At 36.2% G+C, this 13,038-nt stretch overlaps 1 protein-coding gene across 1 annotated transcript in view; it reads right to left on the minus strand.

Moving 5' to 3' along the window:
* The window catches only part of Vrk2 (vaccinia related kinase 2), a gene marked incomplete at its 5' end in the record, with an annotated part of 90,680 nt that overhangs the window by 60,503 nt on the left and 17,139 nt on the right, over positions 1–13,038 (minus strand). The window contains 5 exon segments of the mRNA XM_013514668.1: positions 1,518–1,610; positions 2,797–2,902; positions 3,446–3,533; positions 5,190–5,259; positions 5,970–6,019. Of these exon segments, the coding sequence (XP_013370122.1) occupies positions 1,518–1,610; positions 2,797–2,902; positions 3,446–3,533; positions 5,190–5,259; positions 5,970–6,019 (407 nt within the window).

Below are 13,038 nucleotides of genomic sequence, written 5' to 3' on the forward strand. Positions count from 1 at the left end.
TCTCCAAACTGATTTCCACAGTGGTTTCACCAGTCTGCATTCCCACCAGCAGTGGAGAAGGGTTCCTATTTCTCCACAGCCTCGCCAGCATTTGTTATTGGTTGATTTCTTAATGCTAGCCATTCTCACCGGGGTAAAGTGGAATCTCAATATTGTTTTAATTGGCATTTGTTGCATGACTAATGGTGTTAAACATTTTCTCATGTATTTATTTGCCATTTGTATTTCATTATCTGAGAAGTGTGTATTCATCTCAGCTGCCCATTCAATTATATTATTTCTAAGACACAAATTTTTAGTTCTTTAACCCTGCGCTATTACAGTGACTACTAGTTACGTGTAGTTATTTAAATTATGTTACAATGCAAATTCAGTTCCTTAGGCACATTTTAATAGTTGACTTAAATTTTCTAGAGAAGTTTTAGGGTCAACGTAGTTAAAAATAAGTGGAAGTACAGTGAGTTTCCATTCACCTCCAGCCTCCTAACTACCCATATCCCTCACCAGTGTGGTACAGGTGTAATGAGAGATAAAGCTATATGGACATGTCATCATTACCCAAAGCCCAACTTTTACACTGAGCTTCACTCTAGGTTCACACTCTATAGGTCTCCACAAAAAATAATGACATACATCGACCATTACAGAATACAGAAGCGTTTTACTCTCCTGAAAACCTTCTATGCTTGGTCTAATAACAGGTAATTATGGATGTTTTTACTTTCTCCAAGTTTTAGATTTTTCAAGTATCAGAGAGTTGGAATCATACAGACATACATGAATAAAACTGCCTTACATGTACATATAAAAGTTTTGTGGGGTATATGTAGGTTTTGAACTGCTTTCGGTAAATGCCAAGGCGCATAATTACTGGACAGTATTGTAAGAATGCTTTAATTCCCTAAGAAACTATGACAACTGTGTTCCAAAGTGGCTACACCATTCTGCATCCCCACCCGCAATGAAGGACAGTCCCCACTGCTCCACGTATTTGCCAGCAGATGGTATGTACGACCCACGATTCAGGCGCTGAACAGCCACATGTTAATGGCCACCACCCTGCACAGACACAGAGGACTTCCATCATCACAGCAAGTTCTCCCGGAAGTGCTTCTCCATTTCAGACTTAATGGGTTATATTGCAGGAAAAGAGCATATATCGTACTGACTTTCTTTTTCCCCCACTGTGTAAATCCACCCTTCTCTCACTAGATTTTGATGGTTCTGAGCTTAGCTACACGATATCTTCCTGGGAATCTGGAGTCTTGGTTAGCCCTTTCTTCACTATGTGCCCACCGACAAATGACTTGACCCCTCCGACCCTCAGTTTCTTCATCATATTGCTCATTAGTGTAGTGCAAGGATTAAATTAGATAACCAAGGTGAGATAAATTAAAACATTCATCATGTGAAGCCCTCATTTCTAAACTGCTCACAGTTAACAGTTTATTTTACAATATTTCAGTATGGTATTTTGAGAACTCTTCTTGACCAGAAAAGCTTAATACTGTATTTACCCGATCTGGACTTTTATAACCCAAAAGTAGATTTGCTGCTTTTATATCACCATGAACATATTCATTTTCATGTATATATTCCAGTACATCCAGCTGTGAAAAGAAAAAAAGAATATAACGTTACACTGCTGGCTTTATACTGCTATTTAGAACCCACGATCAACTTAGATATTTTAAATATAGAGTAACAGGAGATTTTTATATTAACAATGACAAAGTGATCTATTTCACAATCACAGTTTAGTTATTCTAAAATAGCATTTCCAGTTGCTCATCCTGGAAAAATGTTGAATAAAATGATCTTCAAATATCAAGTGTTCTAAATGGACCACAAATGGGAAGAGCCCAGAACCAACAATGCCTGTACCTATGCTACTGACAGCCCAGCGGCCAGACCCCACAGCAGGAAGAGCACAGTGTCTGAGATCTACAGTACAGTAATCGTGAAACCCGCTCAGCAGTTTTTCACCCAAGCGATAATTGGAAATCAAGTCCTGGGGACCTCAGAACCAAACACCACGTCCCCGGGCATTCCTTCTGTGTACAGTAAGAGAGACATTCTGAGATTCTTCTTTAAAGACCTTTGTCCTTACATGCTACACACACCTAGTGTTCAATAAACGTTTACTGGCTTGTTGAATGGATGAATGGATGAACGGGAAAATTAATAAGTTCCATTTGACACACCACAACCCAGCATGATAGTTTCCTTCTACTTAAAATGGAAAAATAAAATGAGACTTAAGCAAAATAATACAAGACAAATACTGTATGTAGTATAAACAAACATATTCATGTGTGCTATTAAGATTTGAATGCTTTTTTATTAAAGTATGTGTTATTCATTGTCACAATTAATACTGCCAACTCTAATTCATACTAAAAACTTCTAAATACCCTTATAGCATTATATGTTTAGTATAAAAACGTAATATATATGGCCAGAGCTCGCACGGCTACAAATATAAGTGACAAAAGAGGTTATTCTTACAGCAGTTCAAGCTTATTCTGATATATAAAATAAAGCTGTGAGAAACAAAAAGATCAGACTGTAAAACCAATTCCTATTGAGTCTGCAGTGCCACACACAGCACATTCTGCCATTTATAGACCCCACTGTTACCGATTTCACCAAAGTTACCTCTACTCTCAATAACTGACATTTCTAGAGCAATAATCCTTCATTTTCTGATAATTCCACAATGAAGAAAGATTTGTACAATGGAAGAAGTAAATAATTAAAAAATGGAGCTTGTGAAATAAAGTCACTCCTTCTTACCATCCGGAGACCTAACTGTAGGACAGTTGACTTTCTAAAAGTCCCATTCTGGTCTGAGAGCTTCTGTAAATCTACTCCCAATCTTTCCATTACCATAAACCTGTAACTGTAAGAGAGAGATCAAAATGACATCTCCGAGACAATAATGCTTATAACCATCTATTAGTGAATTTGAAACAAGGAAAAATACCTCCCATCTAACAATGATGTGTAAAATATGATACAATCTGAACTTTTAGAGAATGAACACACATTAATAATACTGTTCTTAGTTTGCAAAAATATACTATTCCATATTTAGTTTGAAGTTTGTTTTCTAGAAGAGAACGCTGTACAGGATCATTCCCAAAAGTAGATACAGTTCTTTCCCTAGTCAACCTCTGAGAAGACTGTAGCCCAGCACACAGCTGACTCTGTTCTATGAGATTTTGAGCTGAAACACCCAGAGAGGTCCCATGAGGATTCCTGACCCACAGAAACCAAGTTATTGTGCCTTTGTTGCTGTAAGCTGCCATGTCTTGTGCCATGTGATTCACAGGAACATACATCTATTAGATCACACGAGGAATAGCTATTTGATTATAATATGTAATTGATTATATAATCTGATAATATATGATTATAACATTTAATGATAATTTCTTTTTACCTTCTTCCCTTGAATTCAGTTATACCAGATCCATAAAACAGAGGAATTCCTAAGTAATCAAGTTGTTTGAGTTCTATCCACTTTTTGACTGCAAAGACAAATTTAAAAGTAAAATGATTCACATTATTTAGAAAGGAATGATTTTATATTTGCATAGATGCTAAGACTTATTTAGCTAACCAAAACAGTAATTAGAACTTCCTAAAATACAAAAATCTTAAAAATAAATATGCTTCAGCCAGGCATGGTGGCACACGCCTGCAATCCCAGCACTCAGGAGGCTGAGGCAGGAGGATCGTTGTGAGTTCGAGGCCAGCCTGGGCTACAAAGTGAGCTCAAGGTCAGCGTGAACTGAATAGCAAGACCCTGTCTCAAAAAGACAAAAAAATAAATAAAAATAAATAAATAAATAAATACATAAATACACTTGTTAAATGGCCAAATTCTATGTGTTATCACTATAATTCACATACATACACACACTGACTTTTTAAATCAAACCAATTAAAACAAAAACGAGTCTCAGATTTATAAAATACTTTGGTACTGTACTCACAAATGTTTCTATTCATGAAGAAAATAATCGCCTTACATGCTAGCTAAATTTCTAACTATAACATATGTTAACTACAGAGACCCGTAGAGAGAGACCTCTTCACCCTTATTACCTGTATTTAAAAATCTAAAACCACACAGTCCAAAAGATAGAAATTGGGCAAAAAAATCATTTCACTCTGAAATTGTTATACAAATCCATTTAAACAATCAGATAGTTTAATCATTTTTTTTTACTTCTCTACCATATGTGTTTCATGTTTAAGACAGCTTTACTGATACACAATCAAGTTTAATGGGTTCTATTTGTCACTCTTAGTTTAAGGAGTTAGTAAAGACTACAGATGTAATGCTTTGGTAAGAAGAACAAAGGTAATTACTCAGGTCAGACCCATTCTGCTTTCTCCTAACCACGATTATACTGGTCCTCATTTCCATCAACCTCCTCAATGTTCTACTTAGCCCACCTATGTCACATGGAATTTGCTAAATGCTTTATTCTTCATCTCTGCTCATATTCATTTCACTTCCTCTGCTAGGTTTTACACATGGTATTTCCCAACATGCAAGCTTCTAATTTTCCAACATTCAAGTTTCTAATATTTATTAAATATCTTGACATTTAATCATTTTCACATACCTTATTCTAATCCATTTCATAATCATTTCTTTTGTATATATGCCTACTTCCTATTTTAATATATTTTTCTTATATCCTCCCTATCCAAATAGTTCTTTGTAAAATCAAATACTAATTTCATGGTGATGCATGGTGGTGCACGTCTATAATCCCAGCACTCAGTAGACTGAGGCAAAATGATCACTATAAATTCAAGGCCAGCCTGAGCTACAAAGTGAGACCTTGTCTCAAAAATGCAAAACAAAAAAAGAAATAATTTCATCCTACTATCTTGGAGAACTCCTTGTAGCTTAGATCAACAACTCAGAATTTTATGTAAAGCAACAGAAACAACTTTGACTTAAAATATATAACCAATTATGTATGCCATATCAAGATCAGTATACCATCTGCCTTGCTTTTATATGCTGTAACAGTTAACTGTATCGCTTTACAATAAAATTTCTTATGGAAAAGAATTTTCCAGAAGGCCAGAAAAAGACCAAAATATTAACACTCACTTTAGAAAGCACATATATAGAAGTAGCTTGCTTTGTTAATTTTACTTACTACAGTCTTTTTTTGCGGCTCTCTGATAAAATTTTAGTTCTGAAAATAATGGACCATTTTCTTGATATTCCTATGAAAGAAAAGAATAATTAATTTTACTAGGAAAATAATAATACTAAAGATGGAACTGGCATTTCAACTGTGAAAATGAGTACACATATGTAATATAAAATAATACTTGAATCATTTTTTAGAAAACATAGGCACCAGATTTCCACTAAAATTCTCAGAAAACACTAAATAAACTTCCAAATCTCATTTCTAAACAACATATTGTACTCTTATCCCAATATAGTCTTACACATGAAAGTAGTCTTATGGAAAGCAATGCTAAAAGCTCTAAGAATTATATACATAAGCGTACATAGACATTTGCTGTACACTAAGATGTACATCAGGGTAGACACTGGAAATTACCCTCGGGGCGCACTCCTCATAGCTTTACTGAGTACCTATTTTATTGTTTGTAAAGGCACATAGGCCATACACACAGAAATGAAGTCTCACGGTTGTCTTTAAGGACCTTACCATGCAGGGAAGAAAAAGGAGGGAAGAGTAGAGGAAGAACAGATTTCCATATACGGTCCCAGGATGATGCAGAGTGATACAGAACAGTGATTCATTCTTCAGTCTTAATATTTTAATAAGGTAAGAATATATTACAACCAGTAGGTTCATTAATAAGTATAAATAATAAAAAGGAAAATATTTTTACAAAAACAAAGGAATAAGGGAAGAAGTCAAATATACGTAAAATATAAACTTAGAAACAGCACTTACCACCTTTATTACATGGCTCGCATCTCTGTCTTGTTTATTTGTGGGGAAAGCTGCAGAAAGAGCACAACAGAAAAATAACAGTTGCTCCCAATTACCAAGTACCTACCAGAGACTGTACTAAGCAGTTATATATGTTAATGTACTGTATTCTCCTAACAAGCTCTTAGAGTAGTATCATCCGCATTTTACACAGAAGCTAATAAAGTTTGAGAAGTTCAACAATTTATCAAGGGACAGTAGAGTAGGGACTGACACTCAGATCAATCTGACATCACGCCCATACTCTTAACCATAATCCATACTCAAAAACTCAGAAATGGAAACCAACAGGTGATATTAACCAAGCAGATCAAAAATGTAGGGGAAAATATTTCCTAGGGATATGGCATTAAACTAAATAGATGATATAGAGTAAAATCTATTGATTCCATTTCACTAAACGAGAATCTACGATAATTCAGAAAACTGATTAATTTTAAGTAGAACGTTTAAGTTTAAAATAATTTCTACTTGATAAAATTCTAGAGTAAATTGAGTGAAAATGAGAATAATGTTTTTAAAAATCAATTTCTGAACCTAGTTATCAATTATTCCCACATTACACAATATGTATCTCATAAGTTCAAGTTATCTTCATTTTTAAATTTATATTTCACATAGTTTAATTCAACTTTTTAAAAATACAACCTTTAAATTTTAGAATGAGCCAACCCTTCCCTGCCCATCAGCGGTCCCCAAGTGGTCCACGGCCCATTAGAAATGGCACACAGCAGGCAGTGGTCTGTGGTGCGTGAGCACAGCGCCACCTATATTTGCAGCTGTCCCGCACTGCTGGCATTACAGCCTGAGCTCCACCTCCTATGGGATCAGCAGAGGCACTGGATTTTCATGGAAGCAGGCGCCCTACTGTGAACTGGGCATGCGTGGGATCTAGGAACGTGATTACTAGCCAGTTTTTAAGTAACAAAAGCTGCTCCAGATATTTCTTTTAGAAAAACAGCAACTACTGACAGTACATTTCAGTGACACAGAATGGATTGCAAACCTTGCCTATTAGTGTGACGTATTCAACCTGCTCAAGGAACTCAATCTGTCACTTCAAAGGGGAACAACAGCTGTGTTCAAGTTGGTAGATGACTCAAAGCCACACTGGAGGGGCTAACAAGTGAACATTGGGATGTGTGCCATGTTTCAAGCATTAACAAAGATCACAGAAGAGGCTGACCCAGGGCCTTCATTCTCCCAGCTGGTGCATGATCACCTATCTCATATTTGAGAAGAGTTTCAGCATTACCTGCCAACCACAAAAGATCCCCAGTCTGGGAAGAAATAGAATTATGACCCATTGCAAATACACCAGGTGAATCAACTTTGCACTAGAAGAGAGTCAACTGCTTAAGATGGCAAAGAAAACCTTCAAAACTCCCCCATTCTAGATCAAAATCAACGTAGAGTATCATGAGATTGCCACAAAGACACTGAAAAGTCCACCTCCATTTCCAACATGCTGTCATTGTGAAGCAGAGTTTTCTGGGGTGAGAGCAATCAAAACAAGATTATGGTGCTCATTGGGTGTCACGTCTCCCATTACCCCCAGTTGTGACTACCTGGTTGCAGGAAACAACCTAAGGGCTCCCACTCCTTCTGCATTATGGTGAGTTGAGTAATTACTGCCTTATAAAATACATAATACTAGTAAACTACACAATAAATGTAATGCGTTTGAATCATCCCACAACCAACACTCCCCTAACCCAAACAAAGGGAAAACTGTTTTCTATGAAACCAGACCCTGATGCCAAAAGGTTGGGGACTGCTGCTGTACATTATCTAGAAGGATTACACATTCCATTTCCAAATCTTAATAAGAAATTTATATGTACATTTATTTCTACTGTCTGTCTCAAATTTTGTCACTCATTCTTTTATTCATCTATTGTCCACCTATTTTTTCACATATACAACTAACCAATATTTATTAAGGAGCTAGAATATGGAAGGCTCTGTGACAGGTATTAGGAGTATAATGGCCAAAGCTAGGGAGAAGGAGGCCTGCCCCATTGTAGGTCCACAAAGAATGGGACCTACCCTAGAGAAATGGCTTTGTTTCCTGAGGTAGACAATAGAAATTTATCGCCTCTTATTTAAAAACAAATGGCCAATCTTTAAACATAACAAAATGTAAGAAGCTAAAAAGTGCAGAAGATTTTTCAACTTTATAAATAAGTTATTATGTTACTATTCTCACAAAAAGGTATCAACCAGTCCAAGCTTCTACTCCTTTCTGATTTTAGTCAGTATATTGCTACTACTTTATAATTTGAATCTTATATTATTTTATACAAACATAATCATGTTCCTGTACCTGAAACATTCCCAGACTTGTCACTGACAGCTACACAACAGTCTCTATAAACTTCTAAGTCAGGTTACATTAGAAACCTAAATCTAAAATCAGTTGACTAGAAAGCTCTAAGAGATGGATGTTTTGTATGAACAAATTGTTTCAGTTACTATGGTGTTTATTTACATTACAATAATCAGTTAATTAATGAAATGAATTTTTATTTCTGCTATAAGCCATGCTCCATTCTAGCTAGTGAAATTAAATTTTGACAAAAAATAATCATGATCTCTGTTTTGGCGGTCTGTTGGAAAAATAAGATATTCATCACCTACTCACACATAAATGTAAAACTGCAACTAAAAACACTAACAAAAAATAAGGATTAAGATGATCAATGTCCTATTCATTTAATATTAGTTAAAAAAATTCATTAAGATATGACTGCAATAACTTTTAAATTCTACACATAAGACACTTTTAAAGGTATTTTGTCATACTTTAAAATAAGCAGCAGTAGGCATTATATATATAATCTAACAGAGGTCAACACATATACATAAAACAATGATGCATCCTATAACTCATGAAGTTTGTTTTATTTATGTATGTATGTATGTAGATAGGTATGTATGAAGCAGGAGTCAAACTCAGGACCTTGTGCTTGCCAGGCAGGCGCTGTGCCACTGAGATATATCCCCGGCCCCTCCATGATGTTTTAAATTTGTTAAAACAGGTCAACAATCATAACAAATTTAAACAGACTAAGTTCATCAGCTAAAAGAACTGTCAGATAGTTTTTTTAAAAAGACATACTCTTGAAACTTAGAGATGCAGAGGAACAAAATAGACAGGAGGTAAATTGGTACGCCAAAACTAACTGAAAGTAGGCTAAATGTTGAATTTTAAAAAGCAAACAAATCTCAGGAGAAAAGGATTAAGTAACATGTTATTCCAAAGCAATGATGTAACAGAAAGATAGGAACAAGTATTAGATAATTGAAAGCAATTACCTAATGATGCTCTTTCAAAATATATAAATTAAAAACTAGCAGAACTAGAGGGAAAAATAGATAACAATAACAAAAGTAATGAAATTTTTTAAATGCCATTTCATAATGTGTAGGCAAACAGACAAATACAGATGGAGACAATGCAGGTAATAGTTTTTCTATTTTTTCAAACTCCGTATTTTTAATCAGAAAGCAAATCTCAATAAATATGGACTTAAGTATTAAGGTCATGTTCTCTGACCACAGTGGATGGTGCCTGCATGAAAAACAAATAATAGAAGTTGGGTACAGTGATGCACACGTGTAATCCCAGCACTCTAAAAGATGGAGGCAGGAGGATCATGACTTCAAGCCTCTCCTGGGCAATTCAGTGTAAAGGCCCTAGGTTAAATCTCCAAAATCACAGGAGGAAAAAAAATCACAACAGAAATTAGAAAATACGTTAGAATAACTACTAGTGGAAACATAAAAACTAGTTAGGATGCAATTAAAATGCTTCTTTTTTATCTCCCTTTGCAAGAATGTCAATTCCAGAAAAATAGAAATATTTTGCTTTAGTCATATGTTGTAAGCACCTAGACTAAGGCCAAGTACAAGCTGTTGAGTATTCCGTGAATTAAGTAAACAATAAACTTGCGCATAGAAAGAAATTTATAGCATTAAGTGTTTTTTAAGAAATGTGAAAAATGAGTAACATGACTGGCCAACTTAATTTAGGAAACTAAAGATATGGACAGTAATTAATAAAATCAACACAAAAGGCTTATGGTTTCTAGTTAATATTTCCAATAAAATAAATGAGAGCTGCTTCAATAAACAGCTGATTCCAAGGCTGGAAAGGTAAGATGAGTCACCTAAGAAATAAAATGCATGATAATGAATTTTACTTCAGTGGATTAATTAATGATCAACTTGTAACACCCAGCTGAACTGAATCAGTGTGGTTCTAGGTGTGGGAGGCCCACCTGAGGATTGTTGCCAACAGCATAAAAGGAAAACTGGAGGGGAAGATGGTGCACTGTTAATTCTCCTGCAGAATCTTGTCACACTGGTTTTTCTGACACGAACTCAGCTATTCTTATCACTGGAGGAACTTGGGTCCTCACTGTCACTAAGGATGGCTGTGGTTCTTTTCAGGAGAGCTCTGGTCCTTACTTTGAGCATCACTCCATGGCTCTGGTGCAGATCCCTCACCTGCTGGCACAGATCCTTCATTCTGCTGGTGCAGACCTTCTAGCTTCCACCACTGACCTTCGAGCCTTCTCAGTGCAGATCCTTGATACAGACTTGCATGAGACATTGTCGTGGGCTCAAGGTCTCTGACTAGACTTGTGGGTGTCATTGCCATGGACTCTAGGTCTTCAACTGAACTCACACAGGACATTGCTGAGGGATCCAGGCCTGAGCTGGATTCTTTGGGTCTCTAGTCCATGGGCAGAGCTCTTGCACTCTTCTGCATTTGACTTTTTGGGTGAATATTATAAAATAATACTATAAATGATGTGTCTTGTATAAATCTATTCCTTTGTAAACCCTGACTACAACAAATCTGGGACCAGAAAAGTGGAGTTGTTGCTATGACTATACCTGACCGTGGTTCAAGAGCCTTTGGGAATGGCTTGTGGGAAGAGATTGGAAAGGTTCAGAGATGCTGGCTGGAAAAGTAGTGCTGGAAAGCCTTAGGCTGCTCCGTATGGGAGAGTCTGGTCAGAGCTCACAAGAGCAGAAGGCTGATGCAAATCCTGCCAGTAAAGAGCAGGCTCAGGAGTTTTCTGCTGGGAGGAATATAATATTAGCTGTTGCACTCCAGTTGATATGCATTACAGTTTGGCAGAAAGTTTGTCTGCATTCTGCTTGTGTCCAGAGATTGCCTGAAACTGAGATTAAGGGTGGCAGAAGAAATTTCAAGGCAATCTAAAGTTGAGGCAGTGGCATGGCTACTGTTGGGGGCTTTTAGCCAGATTTATGTTGAGAATCAAGAGCAAAGAGCCCAGCAGAATGATTTAAAGCATGTGTTTGGCCAGAAAGGAAGCTCCAGTAAAGCTATGGACAGCAAAGATAGAGCTGAGGAAATCTTCACTACTGAGAAAAAAGAGAATCAAAAAGATGGCCTGAGGGCATCATAAGAAGCAGCAGGACTCCACCCTCAAAACTGCAAAAGTGATTGGTTTTTTTCCGCACTAGTGAGACAATATGATGTTTACACATATGGGTCTGATTTAGTTCACTTATGAGTATGGTCTTAAGTTGAATCCATTTACCTATAAAAGACTCCATTTTATCCTTTTTTATTGCTGAGTAGTACTCCATCATATAAAAAATAGCATCTTTCTTATCCACTTTTCAGCTGATGGACATCTGGGTTGTTTCCAATATTTAGCTATTAAAATTGTGCTGCTATCAACATGGGTGTACATATATCACTGCAGTATGATATTTTAATTCTTCTGGGAAGATAACTAGAAGGGGAATAACTGGGTCAAATGGGACCTCCAATCCCAGTTTTTTTGAGGGATCTCCACACTGATTTCCACAGTGGCTGCAACAGACTACACTCCCACCAGCAGTGGAGAAGCGTTCCTTTTCCCCTCCAGCCCCTCCAGCATCTGTTATTGGTTGATTTCTTGATGACAGCCATTCTTTCTGGGGTGAGATAGAATCTCAGTGTTGTTTGAATTTGCATCTCTTGAATGATCAATGATGTTGAATATTTGTTCATGTATTTATTTGCTAGTGCGAAAAAAACAAACAAGTAAATAAGATCCAGAATATACAACAGATACTATGAATTGGGAAGAAACTGTTCCAAAGAAAAGTACACTGTGAGAAAAGAAAAAAGAAACTGTGATGGGGAAGGGGAAATGAAGAAAGGAAAAAAGGAAAAAAATACATGTATATATAATATATTCAAGATAGTTAAGACTGTTACACAGCTAGTTTCTCTTAGTTCATTAAAAAGAAAGTCTTGTGTTATTATTGTATAAACAAGGTAGCATACATATACCTTCTACTCTGAACAACTACCAGGAAGACAACAGTACAGTGTACCAACTATTGTAACTGTCCTAATAACCTGTTTTGAAACTTGCCTTCATTGTTATGTTTATCTTTTTTTTTAAAGGGAAGAACAATTGGGATGGGGCAAGGAGAAAGTGATTACACACCAAGCAAAAGTCATCACTGGATGGTAATATAAATAGACTAATAGATGATGAGAAAGATACTGACTTTTAACTTACACTTCTCTCCACAGGATACTTATAAATTTTCAATGGAAAATAGTAATCAAAAAAGAAGTACCAGAGAGAAGGCAATCAGGGAGGTGTCAAACCTAACAGCTTGGGAAGCCTGGTGCTGTGGTATTTTCATTGTATTCTAATGGCCTCAATCTTTGGCTAATTTTGCTCACTGGCTGAGGCTTTCCTCAGATACTCCACATTCTATGATTCCAACTATTTACCATTTAAGAAATGGCAAAACACAGAAACAGTGAGAAGATAAGTGATAAGTGATTTTTAAGCACAGGTGGAAGACAGATAAATAGGTACAACCCAAGGCAATATCAGGGCTGTAAAATCACTCCATATGATAAAGTAATGATGGATACCTGACAATATGCATTTGTCAAAACCCATAAAACTATACAACAAAGTGAGTGAGCTCTAATTTAAAGACTTCAGTGAGAAATAACATATAAATATCAGTTAGTTGT

This window comes from Chinchilla lanigera, unplaced genomic scaffold, assembly GCF_000276665.1.
Source record: "Chinchilla lanigera isolate Chin_1 unplaced genomic scaffold, ChiLan1.0 scaffold00023, whole genome shotgun sequence".
NCBI classification, from domain to species: domain Eukaryota; kingdom Metazoa; phylum Chordata; class Mammalia; order Rodentia; family Chinchillidae; genus Chinchilla; species Chinchilla lanigera.